This window comes from Phocoena phocoena, chromosome 7 (genome assembly GCF_963924675.1).
Source record: "Phocoena phocoena chromosome 7, mPhoPho1.1, whole genome shotgun sequence".
In the NCBI taxonomy this organism is placed as follows: Eukaryota; Metazoa; Chordata; class Mammalia; order Artiodactyla; family Phocoenidae; genus Phocoena; species Phocoena phocoena.
This window is the reverse complement of record NC_089225.1, coordinates 99757766-99776032: the sequence shown is the minus strand read 5'-3', so window position 1 is coordinate 99776032 and position 18267 is coordinate 99757766. Positions and strand designations below refer to the sequence as shown.

Sequence of the window (18267 nt, the reverse complement as noted above, 5' to 3'; positions counted from 1 at the left end):
CAGTCAGACTGTGGCTCCTTGAAAATATGTTCACTCCGCCTCACAGGGGACATAATAAGGTCACACGAGTTGGACTCAGCCCAGCGAGGAGAGCACTGGGGCTGGGCCTCGGGCACCACCAGGCCTGCTGCAAGAGGCAAGAGGCTGAAGTGAGAGGGCACCCTAGGTCAGAGGTCAGCCTCAGTTTCCCAGATTAACCCTCAGATGGCTGAGGCCCAGCTCCCCCCAAGCAAACACAAAGCCTCCCGGCCACCAGGCCCACTGAGGCCACTGGTTCAACAGGGCTGACTGGTGCCTGGTGGCAGCTGGGCCTGGAAGGAAAGGAATGGAGGTCAAGGCTGTAGTCTGCACTGGGGAGAAGGGGCTGCAGAGGGCGCACCTAGGGAAGCCCCAGGGCTGCCCTGGTGAAAGGAGAGGGAAGAAGAGAGGTGACCGCCATGAGGTTAACAAGACTGGGTTTGTCTACTACCTCTCTAGCTTCCAGAAAATTCCAGAGGCCAAAATACAGTATGGCCTCTCCAGCTGTAAACTGGTAGAGCACTTAGCTGGGAAAAACCTTTCCTTCCCCTTCTCAGCATAGGGGCCACTTCCTAATCCTATGGGAGAGCTGCTGAGGGGTGCAAGGCTCCACCCCCCTCCACCAGAGGCTCCTCAGGGAAGGACTGTCCCCATAGCGCAGATCCCCACCTCCTCGTGGGACAAAGGCCCATTTTTCCCTACTCCTCCTTTTCCACTGGGCTCTTTACAGAACTGGATAAGGAAGTGGAACGTGGGCCTCGGCCCAACGAGCCCGCGGGGTCAGCCTCATCAGGCCTTCCCCTACTCCCTGCCCCCAACAAAGGTACCAAAGCCCTTCTCCGCTCCCAGGTCCCTGTAATGCCCTGGCCTTCTGGGGAGGGTAAAGAGTCTGGGACACACAGTCTGACAAGCGAGGGGCGACACAAGGGACTACAGCACAGAGAACTGCAGGACAAATGCCTGGGGAACCTGTGACATGAGTCTGCTACACATATAGGGCACTTGCTAACGAGGCTGTGATAATATATGGAGCTTTTCCAACCAAATAGGCCCAATGCAATTATTATCTTGAATTAACTGGGTTGGGGGGAAAAAGAATTTAGCCATTTGAGGCAAGATGGTGCACTGGAAAGGAATGGATGGGGTTGGGAGACAGATGTACCTATTCTGCTTACTAGATGTGTCCCTGTGGGTAAATCACTTAACTACTCTTTGGGTTTTAGTATTCTCACCTGTGAAATGGGGTTCTTGTATGTAAAGCATCTGGCAGGTAGAGAAGGCTCAGAAGGCAGCTGCTGTGAGAATCACACCCATTCAAGAATGCAGCTTTGGGACTTACCTGGTGGCTCAGTGGTTAGGAATCCACCTGCCAACGCAGGGGACATGGGTTTGAGCCCTGGTCTGGGAAGATCCCACATGCCGTGGAGCAACTAAACCTGTGCACCACAACTACTGAACCTGTTCTCTAGAGCCCGAGAGCCACAACTACTGAGCCCATGTGCCACAACTACTAAAGTCTGCACTTCTAGAGCCCATGCTATACAAGAGAAGCCACTGCAATGAGAAGCCCGTGCACCGCAATGTAGAGTAGCCCCGGCTCACCGCAACTAGAGAAAGCCTGCGCGCAGCAACAAAGACCCAACACGGCCCAAAATAAATTAATGAATTAATTAAAAAAAAAAAAAAACAAGAGGGCTTCCCTGGTGGCGCAGTGGTTGAGAGTCCGCCTTACGATGCAGGGGATGCGGGTTCGTGCCCGGGTATGGGAGGATTCCACATGCCGCGGAGCGGCTGGGCCCGTGAGCCATGGCCGCTGAGACTGCGCGTCCGGAGCCTGTGCTCCGCAACGGGAGGGACCACAACAGTGAGAGGCCCGCGTATCGCAAAAAAAAAAAAAAAAAAGCAAGAATGCAGCTTTGCAAATGGAATTGATTGGTTAAAAAAACAGAGCACTGTTAAGATTTTATTTGAAAATTTCTTCTGCAAGAAAGGCCCCCCAGCGGCCTATTGATTAGCTCATTTTTCCTTCCCTTTGTTTTGCAAATGAATGGGAGAGAATCTGGGACAAGGTCCAGTCCAGAAGGGTGCTTTGTAAAGACCCCCTAGGGACTGATTCGCCTGCAGGCAGTTGGGGAGAGCAGCCTCAGGCCTGGTCCTAGACTCCAGCTGAATTCAGAAAGTGAATTGAAGCTCTGCCCTGCCGGATGTGCCTTGGTTTCTGGTCTGGATATAACTTGGCAAAGACTATTTGTTTTTCTTGATAAGACATTAAAAGCTACGATAAAACCAAAGGGAGAGGAGAAAGACTAACTGCATATCCAAACTCTGTATGAAATGATTAATTTTTTTCTTTTTGCATTGTCTTAGCAGATTCAAACTAATTTCACCCTAAAGATACCCTGCGCCTCCAGGCCTGGTGTCTCAAACAATCTCATACCTAGCTAAGCTTGAAAGTAATCACACATCCTGAGATAAATTAAGTGAAGCATTTAGAAGTGATGCTCAGGGGTGAGAGTCAGGGGCACTGGTCTCTGTGTGGGAGGATTACAATTCTGCTCAATCAAAACCAAACCAAACCAAACCCAAAACCAGCACTGAAAGTCTTAGGGGGTTGAAAATCGGGACAGTAGTGAGGGTGGGGTGGCAGAAGAGCTAGGGAAAATTGTGGGTACATTCTCCAGTCATCATCAAAAACGGGGGGAGGGGCAGATCATTTTTCAGGTAATGATGGTGATAATCAGAGAGATCACATCTGTTGAGTCCAGTTTTCAAGGTGGTTGTTTTTTTTTTTAAAGCTACACTAAAACCAAAACATTTCCTTGTTGTGTTTTAAAACCAAATCAATCCAGTTTGCATAACAAACACCCTAGAGACATTTACTTAATATTTAACTAAGGCTAAATGACAAGGTTCTACTTCAGAGGAACTGGGCAGAATCTCTGACACCTAATTCCATTTCATTCAGTGCAAGTTAGTGAGGGTTACAATCTGGCCATTGTTGAATACTTCTCAAGACTCATTAATCTCAAGCAAGAACCAACTTAACAAGCAGGGCAATCTTTTGAAGTGAATGGTGGTAGTGATTTAAACAGAGGATTAGGAGATAAGCACATTAAAAGTCATCTTTTGGCACTAAAATTGACCCCTGTCTAAGGGTTGTGAATTACAGGGATGGGGCAGGCTGTTTTGCACTCCTCTCTTACCCAGTCTCAGAGACTCCCCTGTGACACAGCCAGATGGCAGCCTGCCCACATCCAAAGAGACACCACTGCATTTAGACACGTTAATCATAAAGCTACCTCTTAACCAATTTATGGAACTGTTTATAAAATAATACCCTAGACTCTGCTGCAGTTAGACACTAGATCATAGGCACAATTTAAATATAAATTTTAGTTCTACTTTATAATGTAGATACCAGCTAGCTAGCTTTCAATAACCAGAACGTGAGAGATGTAAAATCCATCATTTAAACTCAAGCTCTCCAACACAAGTTAATTTGACTTGCAAGAGCAGGAACGAAAAAAAAAAAAAAGAGTAGGAACGGAAGGACCTGCCAAGAGGAACCTTCTGCTGTTATGACTTCCTTATGGCCGGGATTTTGAGTGTACATAAAAATGGAATCTACAGTCACCAAGCAGTTCAGCATTTCCTCTTAAAGCATTCCTTTGATCGTGTTGAACACAAAACAGCAGACTACCTAACAAATATTTAGCGGTGGATTTGATATGCATTTCTAATGTACTGTCTAATACTGAGGGGTTCCCAGTACAAAATATGTAAAACCGCGTTAGCATTTGGTCTGCAGAAGAGATGACAGGCCTTTTTTTTTTTTTTTTTTTAATGTTATCCTGCCCTGCCCAGCATTTACTCTTTGCCCCCTTACTCCATGCCATGGATGGATCTCTTAAGTGTCACATAGCGAACGTATAAAGAAGAGTCATGACCATGTTATATGCCTCCAAAGATTCTCTAGCTGGGTCCTTTCATTTTGAAGCTAGGGATGCTGCAGGTCAGAATCATGAAGTGGCTCGAGCAAGGTTTCACCGCTACGATTATAGTCCAAGTCTCTTGATGTTTCAACCTGGCCCATGGCTCTGTGCTCCAATTCATTGTCTATCGCCGCCCCCGACACAGCTGCTTGGATGAAATACAGTGAACATGTGCACTGACCCCGAGATGGATGGAGTTGTGCTACACAGTGAGCTGGGTCAGACTGTCCGGCAACTCTGAACTAAAAGACAGGAAGTTACCAGCTGGCAACAGGAGGTAAAGAAGCAGATCCTGGAGCAATTGCTTAACTGTAGCAGAAACCTAGCTGTTCACTGGCATCAGCTCCTGTGAGGTTCTGGCTCCTACGGGATTCTTTGAAACCTTACAACAAATCCCCCCTTTCCTGAGCTAGTTTGAGTGGAAACCAAAAAAACACCCTATAAACATCAGCCTCATGTTCCTTTCATGGTATTTCAGGATCAGGAACCTCTGACCAAACCTCAAAGCTGCTGATAGAGGTAGAAGCAGCCCCCCTCCCCTGACATGAACACTCCTTGCTTCCATTCAAGGAGATCATCAAAAGCCATAAATTAAAATGGATGGAGGGGACTTTAAAAAAAACAAACAAACAAAAACACCCCACGAATTATCAGAAGAGAGATTAACCCTGCCCAGAAACTCTCAGAAGCAACCAGATCTTCAACATTCAAGAACAGTTTGCATAGGATGACCATTACTTAAAAATAACCACACATGGGTTAGAATGGTGGAGACTGTATCCTTTGATGTTAGGTAAAAGAAGTGTTTACAAATGGGGAAAAAAGACAAGGAAAAACTCCAAGACAAATTTAAACCTTCCTGCAGTTTAGGCAGCAAGAATCAGGTTTTCTGGGTTTCCCTGGTGGCGCAGTGGTTGAGAGACCGCCTGCCGATGCAGGGACACCGGTTAGTGCCCTGGTCCGGGAAGATCCCACATGCCGTGGAGGGGCTAGGCCCGTGAGCCATGGCCGCTGAGCCTGTGCATCCAGAGCCTGTGCTCCGCAACACGAGAGGCCACAACAGTGAGAGGCCCGCGTACCGCAAAAAAAAAAAAAAAAAAAAAAAAGAATCAGGTTTTCTAAGGGCTGGTTTCTCCTGAGTAAGCTATTTTGTGGCCAGGGAAACTGCAGGCCAGAAAGATTAAGTGCCTGAAGATGGGAGTCCCAAATTCAAATTAAAGGGGCCAGGGAGGTCACAAAAGGTAGGGCAACAAGGAGTGGTGAGGTCTGCGCCTAAAACTAAAGTGAACACCCAGCATAAAAGCACTGAAATTCAATTTTAAGGGATTTTCTTAGGTCACTATTGCTGATACCATAAACTTACATACCATTTCTCAAAATCTTAAATTTCTAAAAATCTTATATATAAAGGCGCATTGCCTCTGAGACATGGAAGATCAATAGTTGAATACATTTTACGTTACAACTGCTGAAAAGCAATTAAAAACTTAAAGCCCTTTAAAAATATACTCAAAAGACTGACGATTCACAAGCGTTAACACAAATGGCTGATGAAAGTCTGAAAAATATTTTCATTTTCACTAAAAATATATGAAAATTAATGGAGGTACCATTTTTCATCGGTTTAATCAGCAATGATTGAAAAAATGAGAACACACAAAGGTTATGAGGAAGAGTCAAAAGGAGTACTCTCACACAGCTGATCAGGGGTACTGATAGCAAACAACACTCCTAGGAATACAATTTGGCAACATGCATCACTATCCTTAATGATTCTATCAATACTATGTGTCAGGAGGTTTCCCCTCTGAGGAATAAGCCTATTCTTCCCTAGTGAATAATGTCGTTTCATTTAAAATTAGTCAAGACAAAGTTGAAAGAAATTCGTGGCTCAACTTTAGGCATTCATCTCCTATTCTATCTGTATTCCCCCTAATTTTGATTTTACCTACATTTCCCATTTTTTCTTGCATCTCATCTTGAATGCCATGCAAGATCTGTGAAAAGAGGCAGGATGTAAGTATCATAAGAATAGAGAAGATGGGCCTCCCACGGGCCAGTTGTGGTATCGATATTTGCATTATTCTACAAAATGGAGAATAACTTTAGCAAAAAGTGAGATTTTGCCTCATGTTACAAAGCTGAACACGATGCAGTTTCAACGAAATTGCCTCTAACATTTTTAAGACACAAGCAGTACTATTTTCTTTTGGGTGGGGCTGTCACCACACCACAGTGGAAGCCAGGAGATCAGATAAGCACTCAGTTGGGCAGTGACTCCCTGTGAAGCACCACCTATAACATCTCTTCATGAGCATCTAATGAATAACCCATTCATGGCCTTTTCTGTCCCAAGGTCGAAGATTCTATTGAATCCAATGACAGGTTAAAAACCTTGATAAGTGACAGAAGAAAATACCTCACTGATGTTTTTCAGCTAATTAAAAAAAAGCTTATCTAACTTTTCTGGGATAAGATACATTTGACTTGTCAAGAAGGGCCTACAGAAGACACTTAAGTAGTAGATGGAGTTAATAAATGCCATACAGGCAAACCTGAAATACAACCATAGCAAATATGCAATGGAAGAGAACCTTGGGCAAGTCATTTTAATGCTTGAAACTGAGTGGGGGCCCTCTCTAGCACAAGAGGCCTTCGGGGACAGGATCAAATCCACTTAATCCAAAGTGATCCTCTCTGCATGTCAGTTCCCTGATCTGTAAAACTGGCAATAATCACTTCTCAGGATTGCTGGCAGGATTAAATTAGGTAAAATATGTAAAGCGTTATTGCACTGAGTGGCATGTGTAGTAAGTCCTCAACATATAATATGGCTTATTATTATTTGAAGTATTACTATCCCAATCTATAAAATGATACCAACCCATTGTTACGAAGATCAAATAATGAACACAGATGCCAGCAAAAGCAATGAGAGGTGCAACAGACAAGAGGAACAATTATGATTGTGATGAGAAAACAGTTAATATAACCATAAATTCTGCTAAGCTACTTCAGACAGTATGAGTCACCCCTAATATAAAAAATTATTTTTAAAAGCAATAAAACCTGTTGAGACTTCATCCAATGACAATTGTCGAATTAACATGAAATTTGTCAAGAGGTTTGGCACTCTCGGACACAGCTGCCTTCCAAAGGATTTTGGGTGAGAAAAGATGTTTAAAGCTAGGGGACTTCAAATTCTGCCCCTTATATAATTAACATTTCTTCACCCTCACCCCTTAAAGAGGCAGCCACTAATTTAGGGATATCCCTTACAGGAGACAGGCTGCCTCAGCAGGGAGCTGATTGCCCAAAAGAATCTCACCCGTCTCCACCCCTCCTTCCCTCCCAACTGCCAACACCATCGGGAATTTTCCTTCCCTCCACCCACTTTCAACACTGGAGCCAAACCAAGCCTCTCTCATTATTATCTATCTCCACAGCAGAACACAAGGCAAACACCTTTCCCACCTCTGAACCCTCCCCCACCCACCCCAGCCTCTACCTCTCTCCCTCTGCCCCTTCTTCCTTCCCTCCCTCCATCCTCCCCTTGGACCGGCCACTATTCCCTCCACCGGAACTGCCAGGAATGCACACACTGCTTCACTGATACGAATTACATACCTCTCCGCATGGGGGCCTTTTGGACCTGGCCATGCACCCATTTCTGAGAGCAAATAGCACATCGCCAAAGCTCAGGACAAACTGCATAGTCAAAGGGTGCTCTTTCCTCTCTCAAGTAAAGACTTTATTTGCCCACTCTCTGACAAAAGACTGGTAATTCTACCTCAAATGGAAAATCTTTTGAGCCCTTTGAAATGAGGACTCCAAAGCGAAAAATAACAACCCATAATGACAATCTGAGTCCCCTAACCACTGCCTCCCATCAGGTCTAAAGATCTTTCCGGCCCCTCAGGAAAAGTTTTCCACCCTCGGTGGGCAAGATAATTGGCCTTGAGCTGACTGTACACAGTATAAGATATTCCCAGGTTACTAGAAGTATTTTGCATCATTTGCCCCACTTGACAACCATAAAAGTTGGAGATATATATATTTTTGGTATCTCAGAAAATAAATGACAGGAAAAGAAGCTCAAGCACCACGGGTCTTGGGTGCATTTTCACGTCCTAAGAACAGAAGGATTGCACCCCGCTCCCTGTCTCTCCTCCCCCAGCTCCTCCCGGGGACATCACCACCCTGCAGGAACGGAAGCCGCTTGCGGAGGGAGAGGAACAACCGCACTCATGTACATCTCTTGCAAGATGCCTGTGCTTTTGCAGATTCTCGTTGGATCACACTTTTAGACAGAAGCTAGGTTTCAGAAGAGGGCTGGAAGGGAGACAGGGATGGAGAAAGGAAAAAGTGGCTTGTAGTTTGAGAGAGAAAAGGAGCAAATAGGAAGAATCTAGGGCCAAATAATCTTAACCATGAGCCCGAGGGACCTTAGCTGTTCTTCAAGGCCAGAGGCTTCAAACCAAGCCTCGGAAGTTTAGACTTAAAGGATTCTTTGTTCAACTGGCATATAGAGCTTTTAAAAATGTAAGCCCTACATTTAAAGATTTCACATGAAAAAGAGATCTGACCACACCAGCCTGTCTTGCCTCTCTCAGGCACAGGTGGAGGTAAGGGGTAGCCACTCCCAATGCCCCAGGTGCCCCACCCAGCACTTCACCGCTTTATTCCTCTGCCCTGCCTTTTAGGATATCTGCACTTATGCCTCCTGATCAAGGCCCCTCTCACTTGTTCTACAAATGAGAAAAATAAAAGCACCAGGGGTGCAGCCACGGCTTCTCAGAGCAGAGCCGCCCGAGAACCCCAGCTTCTTTAGATACAACAGGCACTCCTTTTATTCTGTTTTTTTTTAACTGAAGTAGAGTTGATTCACAATGTTGTGTTACAATTTCTACCGTACAGCAAAGTGATTCAGTTATACACATATATATTCTTTGTCATATTCTTTTCCATTATGGTTTCTCACAGGATGTTGAATACAGTTCCCTGTGCTATAGAGTAGGACCTTGTTGCTTATCCATCCTGTATATACTAGTTTATCTCTGTTCATTCCAAACTCCCAGTCCTTCCCTCTGCTCCCCACCCTCCACACTGGCAATCACAAGTCTGTTCTCTATGTCTGCCAGTCCTGTTTGTTTCGTAGAGAGGTTCATGCATAAAGAAGATGTGGTACATATATTAAATGGAATACCACTCAGCCATAAAAAAGAATGAAATAACGCCATTTGCAGCAACATGGATGCAGCTGGAGAATATCATACTAAGTGAAGTAAGTCAGAATGAGAAAGACATATCATATGATATCACTTATATGTGGAATCTAAAATATTTCTTGACCAGGCACTTCTGAAGCTGTTTTCAGAGCAGAATCTTGAGTCAGGGAAACAGCCGCGCTGGCAACCTTGTCCCTGAAGCCCCCTCTCCCGGCTAAACCATCTTTGACCTAAAAATTGGTTGATCTTTAAGACTCTTTCACCTTCTTGGACTCATCACCATGTGTTAGCACGCTTATGGGGACTTGCAGAGTCCTTGCGTGCACCAGGCCATACCCTACGTGTCTTCATGACGATTCTGGGAGACGTGCATTAACACCATTTTACAGGCTCAGGACAAGGGCACATGGACAAGTGCAGTGGCTGAGCTACACTTGAACCCAGGCCTACCTGATCCCAGGGTCCGGATGCTGGCAGCATGCCTTGCAGCCTTGCAAATAACCACCATCTCCCCCAGTTTAAAAAAAAAATCAGGGACTTCTCTGGTGGTCCAGTGGTAAAGAATCCACCTTACAATGCAGGGGACGAGGGTTCGATCCCTGGGCAGGGAATTAAGATCCCACACGCCACTGGGCAACTAAGCCCACACACCACAACTACTGAGATCTCGTGCCTCAACTAGAGAGCCTGCATGCCACAAACTACAGAGCTCACCTGCCCTGGAGCCTGCACACCACAACCAGAGAAGAGAAAACCTGCGCGTCACAACTAGAGAGAAGCCTGCATGCCTCAACAAAGACCCCGCGTGCTGCAACTAAGACCCGATGCGGCCCCAAAAATAAATCAAATAAATAAAAGTCAGGACTTATTTGATCCTGAACAAAGTTCAACGATAGGGTCCCGAACAAAACATCAGAAGGGGCTCCACCTCTCCACCCAGAATTATCATTGGGTTTTCGTGTATACGCCGGCTGCCCCCACAATACTACAAGCTTCCTCAGAGAAGTTGCCCTGCCTTACATGCTTTTGTGTATCCAATAGACATGGGGTGGTTACACTTAATACCACTAGGAATTATTAGTCAACAGCTCCTATTTTGTTTCTGATCAAATTTTACTAAAAGGGGTTTCTTGGGAGGAAGCATTTTATGTCCCTTCATGGATTCTCAGAAAGGTCCTTTTCCTGCACATCATCTCTTCCTCTCTCATAGTCTTATTCACGCATAGCTTTTAAATCTTTTCTTCCATTTTCCCAAAGTAAACCAGGTAAAAATTCAACTCTAAGTGATTTTTAATAAAGAGCATATATGCAGAGTACTTGAATCCCAAAGCAGGTAGTTGTTGTAGAAGTAATACTGGTTCATAAGTAATAATAATACTTACAACCCATATTATGGTCAGTCTTCTGGACAAATAAGGATCAATATTCCAGTGAGTGAACGGAAGGAATGTTATATAGAACACTTCTTGTCCCAAAGCGGCTGAAAATCTGAATAGGTAATAGTAGAAATAATTCTTCACAATGTACTTCTGTACATAAGCCTAAAAGACAAAATAGAAGACTCTGTGAGTTCATTGAACAGGTCACTATAAGGCAAGTTTTAAAAACCTCTATCTAAGGACTTCCCTGGTGGTCCAGTGGTTAAGACTCCATGCTCTCAATGCAGGGGGACCTGGGTTTGATCCCTAGTCAGGGAACTAGACCCCGCATGCATGCTGCAACTGAAACAGTCCCCCATGCCGCAACTAAGACCCAGCGAAGCCAAATAAATAAATATGTAAAAATAAATTAAAAAAAATAAGAACCTCTACCTAGGGACTTCCTTGGTCATCCAAAGACTCCTTGCTTCTACTGCAGGGGGTGTTGGTTCCATCCCTAGTCGGGGGAACTAAGATCCCACATGCCCCTAGATGTGGCCCCCCAAACAAAACAAAAAAAACCCTCTATCTACGAATCACAGGGTTTCAATTGCCAAGGTGCTACCTCCTCTCCCCTTGTGTAATTACAGTATCAGTACTAGCAGCCTACAGTGTTACTGAACATCTATCAACCCCCAGGTGTCTACACAAACACAGATGATGTTAATTCTTCCTAAAATTAAATTAGTAACATCCAAGACAGAAATATCAGGGAAAGATACACAAAAAAACCCAAACCTTTCTCCTGTGTCCACAGAGGGCTAGAAACTCAAGGGAGGTGAACTCCGCTAGCACACACTGTGTGGGTCTATGAGTGTGCTAGGCAGGAGAATGTCCCCAAAGATGTCTACCTCCTAATCCTTAGAACCTGCGAAGATGTTACCTTACACGGCAAAAGGGGCTCTGCAGATGTAATTAATGATTTCGAGATTGAGGGGTTACCCTGGGTTATGTAGGTGGCTTCAGTGGAATCACAAAGATCTTTAACTAATAGAAGGAGGCGGAAGAGTCAAGAGGCAGAAAGTGATTTGAAGATGGAGGAAGGGGCCGTGAGTCAAGGGATGCTGGCACCTCTAGAAGCTGGAAAAAGTGAGGAAAAGGATCCTCTCCTTGAGGCTCCAGAAGGAACACAGCTCTGCTGGTACCTCGATTTCAGCCAGATAAGAACCGTTTTGGACTTCTGACCCCCGTATATTTTGTATCCACAGAATAAATACGTGTTGTTTTAAGCCATTAAGTTCGTGGTAATTTGTTGCAGCAACAAGAAATTAACATGAAGACTTTAGAAAAATCGCTTGCAGATGAATGTTTGTAATTTACCTTTTAAATGGGATTCGTCAAGTCGGCCCACTACAGTGATGGTGCAAGAAACACAGCAAGTGGGCACGGGGCCTGCTAAAAATGCACTCCCATTTTCTATCATCCTTCTCCATCCTGTTATCCTGGTAGCAGGCAGGGAGGAAAAAAAAAAAAAGCCTTATGTCGACACTGCCCTCGGCTCCAGAGGCATATCTGGATTCGTGTAAACCAGTCACGGTTATGTTCAAAAATTCAGCCTCAAACCAAGCAGTACATGGCGCTACCTGGGAGGAAGATGCTAGTCAGAGTGAGCATACAACGTAAGCCAGAAGTTCATCTCTCTACTGGGATGAACGTTACTTCTAAGTGAATTCAAAGGAGAAAGAACGGATCCATCGTAAGGTGGAAAGACAATAATGCACAAAATGAATTAAATAAGGAAGTGTATAGTTCTACCTCTCTGCCAAGATACTATGGTTAGATGTGCAAAACAAGGTCAAGGGACTGAGATGAATAAATGACAAACTCCTCCCTCCCTCCTTCTCCGTCTCATTATCTATTATGAGGACTAATCTCTGCAGATTCTGTTTTATAAACATACATCCAACAGGCTTGACCTTGGGGCAAATCCTGTGAAGCGACGTCTTTCACGTAAAAATTAGTTATTTTAAGGCACCAGCTGTCAGGTACACTTGGTAATCTGTCCTGCTTTGAAGCTTTATGAGGAAAATATTTGCCAAACTTTGACAAGGGTCAAACCCCTCCCTCGTGTCATTTCATGGTACCCCAGTGTTATATGACATTATAAATATTCAGCGACAACCATTCTCTACCCTAGAGGCTTAACTGAGACCAAGTTCAATATTTTCATCCTAGTAAATAATCGAAAAAACTGGCACGGATGACAGCAAACTGCTTTAGTATTACATATCGCTAACTAATATCTCTAGGCATGCCTTTTACATTCTCTTAGGAACTCTCTTTAATTTTTAGAAACGCTCTATTTTTTCTTTTTTCGTTTTTGAGTAGAGAGCTAAATATTCTCTAAATCTTCTTTAGAAACAAAAAGCAAAGGTGAAGTTAAAAATATCAACATGTATATAGGGCAGCCAAAGGAGCTTTTAGATAACATCTCTGTATATGTAATTAAATAGGTTGAGAGCCAATATTTTCTTCCAAATTCTTCAGAATTATATGTAGTGTAAGTAAAGTAGTTAACTACTTGTCTTTTCAGGACAATAATCTAATTTCCCCTTGTAGGAAATCTCAGTGTGTATCACTTCAATATATCTTTGTAAATAAGAATTTCAGTTTCAGGGTATGTGTTGGTCGCATCAGGAGCAGTTAGAGGGAAAAGAAACCGGGGTTAGAAATAGAAATGGTAGGTAAAGTGAATGGCAGAGAGAAGAGGAGATAAAACTGAGAACTGTAGACCATTCTGTAGAACTGGTCGTGCCCAAGGAGCTGACATCCCAGGCAGTGGAGCCGTGTTTCTGCAGCACAGACTCAGGAGTCAGTGATTAGCAGCTAATTTTTAGACAAAAGATCAGGAAAAGCACTGAACATTCAGGTTAGTGGAGAGGAGCTACTTTTAGAAATAAAATACCTCTTAGTATACCAATCACCTGCCTCAAAGCCAAAGAAGTTTCTGGTAAACAAGGGATGATAAGATGGAAATTACCCAGATAGCCATTATTACTAACTGCCAAGTGTCACTGATATTCTCATTTGTCTATTTGATTTCCTGGTTTCTTTTCTTGAAAGTGAAAAAGGAAAACGGTTTTGCAGGTGGGGATAAAAAACATGATCTCAGTCTCCCAATGCCATCTTTCCCTTTTGGTCACAAATTTCTCAAATGCACATTCTCCTAAAATGGGGCTTTTGGTAACTTAAGGTTTGGGTGGGAGAACAGCTGCTCTATTTTGCAGATACAAGAGTAGTCCCTGTTCTCTGCAAGGCTGCCTTCAATGCATAACTAAGTCATGACCGAAAGGGAGCGGTACAGATTTACCCCAAGATGAAGACAAAGAACGCTGAGAATATACGACGCCTTGACTTAGGTCTGCCCCGAAACACCTGAACAGTGTTTACTTTTCCAAGTGCACACAGAGGAGTCCTAAATGCAAAGGAAATACGGCCAGGTCAGCACCACTGGCTGGAATAAGGGCAGACCCAGACAGAAAAGAAGCGAATGCCTAGCACACTTGGTAGCTGACCCAGCTTTCGAGCTGTCAAAGGAGGAGTACAAGAAATAGCTTTTAGGACTTCCCTGGTGGCGCAGTGGTTAAGAATCCACCTGCCAATGCAAGGGACGCGGGTTTGAGCCCTGGCCTGGGAAAATCCTACATGCCGCGGAGCAACTAATCCCTGTGCACCACAACTACTGAGCCTGCGCTCTACAGCCCATGAGCCACAACTACTGAAGCCCACGCACCTAGAGCCGGTGCTCCACAACAAGAGAAGCCACCACAATGAGAAGCCTGCGCACCTCAACGAAGTGTAACACCCGCTCACCACAACTAGAGAAAGCCCGCGCGCAGCAACGAAGACCCAACACAGTCGAAAAACTAAATAAATTTATTAAAAGAAAAAAAAAAAGGGCTTCCCTGGTGGCGCAGTGGTTGGGAGTCCGCCTGCCGATGAAGGGGACACAGGTTTGTGCCCCGGTCCGGGAGGATCCCGTGTGCCGCGGAGCGGCTGGGCCCGTGAGCCATGGCCGCTAAGCCTGCACGTCCGGAGCCTGTGCTCCGCAACAGGAGAGGCCACGGTGGTGAGAGGCCCGTGTACGGCAAAAAAAAAAAAAAAATTGCTTTTAGCCAAAACAATGTGTGACCTTGGGGAAGTCAATTCGCCTTTCTGAACCTAAACGGCCTCAGCTGCCAATGATGGAGTAGGATTAGTTCAGTTGGCTTTTAATATACAAAAAGAAAATTTAAGTAGGGAAAGGCCCATTAAACAGAATGTTACCACAGGACCTATTACATAAAAAGATTGAAACCAACTGGTCGAAAGTGAGGAGGGTCCCAGGGAACCCCTATTTCAGGCCAGGCACACCCCCATCCCAACCCCCAAGTTTTTCTCTGGAATATCCCCTCAGAGCAGTTCCGTAATCAGTTTGGAAACCGCCGACCTTAATCTGTACTCGACCTCACATACCACCTTTCTGTAACTCTTGGCCTTGAGAACACAGGCTATAGGCATTCTGACTTTGAGGTCTTTAAAGGACTCGATAAACTCTGGACCAATGTCTCTGCAAAGTCAAATTACTTATCTCCATTTTTTTTAGATTAGAACTGTAAATGCAAATATTCTTCCAAAGGTCAAGTTTGAGATACCACTCTATCTCAACATAGCCGGAAGGAATTCACATCGGGGAGGGTAGTATCTAAGGCTCCCAGCAGCCATGTTAATTGCAATCAGTAGAAGGAGCTCATTCTCTTTGGCCGAGAGAGAGATCAAATCCGTACAGGGTACAGCACAGTCTTACTTAAAAATAACTTTAGGACTCAGAGCTCTTATAGATCACACCAAACATCATTTCATTCACCGTGGCTTTGCTTTAGAGAAGTTCTACAGACCGATAAGAGGCAAGTGGGTCCAGGGTAAAGTGGCCTGGAGAAAAGAGCCCAGGAAGAGGGGAGGGTGCAGAGCTGGTGGACAAACTTTGCGTCCACAAACTCTGGACGCAAAGTGTCTTGGATTAAATCCAGGCTGTTCCAACACTCACTACCTGAATAATCTCACGCCAATGACTTGATCTCCTGGGGCTTCAGATTCCCCTTCTGCAAATGGGAATAATAACAGTACATACCACAGGAGGACGCTGGGAAGATTAAACCAGAGGTTGTTGCTGGTGTGTGCAAGGCGTTCTGGTCAAAGCCTGGCAGAGAAACGTCTCACAAAGACCTAGCTCTCGGCTGTGAATGACGATGCTGGCGGTGAGGATTTCCCATAAGGCACTTCTCAATTATAACACACATGCAACTCACCTGGATCTTGTTTAAAATGCAGAGTTTGATGCAGTTCACCTGCGACAGGGTCGTAAGTTCTAATGGGCTCCCAGGTGATGCATATGCTGCCCGATTGCCCCCCAATGGACCAAACTTTGAGTAGCAAGGAACAAGGACACCCCAGTGAAGGGTTTTTAAACCCAAAAGGAAGGTTCTCAGGTTTAATTCTCAGTGTTAGAGGAAGCCCCAACGGGAGTTTTAAGAGAGTAAGATAATGTGATCAAAGCAGCAGGTATTGTAAAGCAGAAACTAACACACCATTATAAAGCAATTATACTCCAATAAAGATGTTAAATAAAATAAAATAAATTTAATTTAAAAAAAAAAGCAACAAGTAAAAATGCTGGTGAGAAACCGGAAGGGAACAGTTAGTGAATCCTACGGAGGATCCCACAGCGGTCCACATGCAGGAACTGAGCCCAGGCGCACCCCTCAACCACAAAAGGTACTAATGGGAAGGCCACAAGAAGAGGCGTCCCGATGAAATAGCAGCGGATCAAACAACCAACTGACGACGCGGAAAGAAAGAAGCCATCCCAGGCTCCCTCCCTTCATCCGGGTAGGGTCTGCATAAATTCCTAGATGACAAGTCCAAAATTAGTTAAGGAGTCATGAAGCTTGAGAAGCATTCCTAACCTCTCAGACCATCACGGTACAGAAAAAGAAACCTCATTTCCCTAAAAAGGGCTCTTGCACCACCATCAGAATCCTGGCGTGGAAACAAGGTTCTCTGGCTCTGCAGGCAGGAGCAGCTGCCATTATGTTCTTTGCTAAGATAGGGGCAGCAATCTGCTTTATTTTTAAGATAAAAACTCACAGGAGAGTATTCCGTTAATATCAATGGTTTTTGCAATTCTAAACTGTTTCTTTTTTTTTTTTTTTTTTTGCGGTACGCGGGCCTCTCACTGTTGTGGCCTCTCCCGTTGCGGAGCACAGGCTCCGGACGCGCAGGCTCAGCGGCCATGGCTCACGGGCCCAGCCGCTCCGCGGCATGTGGGATCTTCCCGGACCGGGGCACGAACCTGTGTCCCCCTTATCGGCAGGCAGACTCTCAACCACTGCGCCACCAGGGAAGCGCTAAACTGTTTCTTTTTTTATATAAAGTTATTTTATTTATTTATTTTTGGCTACTCTGGGTCTTCGTTGCTGCACGCAGGCTTTCTCTCGTTGTGGCGAGTAGGGGCTACTCCTCGTTGCAGTGGGCGGGCTTCTCATTGTGGTGGCTTCTCTTGTTGCGGAGCACAGGCTCTAGGCACGCGGGCTTCAGTAGTTGTGGCACACAGGCTCAGTAGTTGTGTCTTGCAGGTTCTAGAGCACAGGCTCAGTAGTTGTGGTGCACGGGCTTAGTTGCTCCGTGGCATGTGGGACCTTCCCAGACCAGGGATCAAACCCATGTCCCCTGCACTGGCAGGCGGATTCCTAAACACTGCGCCACTTGGGAAGTCCCTAAACTGTTTTTTTTTAACCCAACTTGGGAAAGCCTTTGTGATTTCTAGTTACATGTGTTGTACATTCAGCCTACACACTGATTCTTCTCATCAGCTCCCAAGGGTTGTCCCCTTGGCATTATTCTTCAAGGTGGGAATTGCTTCACGTGCTTGGGGCTGTGGGAGAAAAGGGGCATCAGCCTAGGTCTCCAGACTGACAGCCATTTACAGAGACGGGGGCCTACCCAGAAACGCCTTCCATGGCTGGGGCAGTGTCCTGAAAGGCAGTCGATTCAGAACTAAAACTCTGCAAGCCTTGCTCTCTGATTCTCACGCTCAGCATACATTCATCCAGAATTTGTAATCTAGAGCCTAAAGATTAGGAAGGGCAGATCTAAGGAACTCGATGCCACTTTCATTAGAGCCTACACTTTGCGAGGTTTTGGTCCTGCTACCTCTCTCTGAAAGAATAGGCTTTGGTGGGCATGCCATTACACGCTGCAGAGGTGGAATATTTGCAAAATAAACACTCGAAGCTATTATAAGACACCAACTAGCATGTTAACACGCCAAGTACAAACCAAGCAATGCCCAACATTTTTTTTTTTTTATGTACCAACATTTTTTTAAAAATTGAAGGTGGCAAACCTTTTCTGGAGAGATGCCATGCCTACACAGACCATTCATTCACTGCTTACACTTTAGTGATGGAAGAATGACAATAAGCAAGAGTATTTCATTTAGCAATAAGCCCGAGGATGAAATTAAAGCAGGATCAAGTGATACCAAATGATATGTATGTGCTGGGGAGGTGCTCTCCAAGGAGGGGCCATTTGAGCTAAGCCCTGGATGGGGAGATAAGCTGGTTCCTTTGG

At 44.9% G+C, this 18267-nt stretch overlaps 1 protein-coding gene across 1 annotated transcript in view; it reads right to left on the bottom strand.

Annotated features, from left to right (window-relative positions):
* The window catches only part of SGPP2 (sphingosine-1-phosphate phosphatase 2), a 121535-nt gene that overhangs the window by 65758 nt on the left and 37510 nt on the right, over nt 1–18267 (bottom strand). The window contains exon 2 of the mRNA XM_065880180.1: nt 10621–10779. Coding sequence (XP_065736252.1) covers nt 10621–10779 — 159 coding nt within the window. The remainder of the gene's footprint in view (nt 1–10620; nt 10780–18267) is intronic.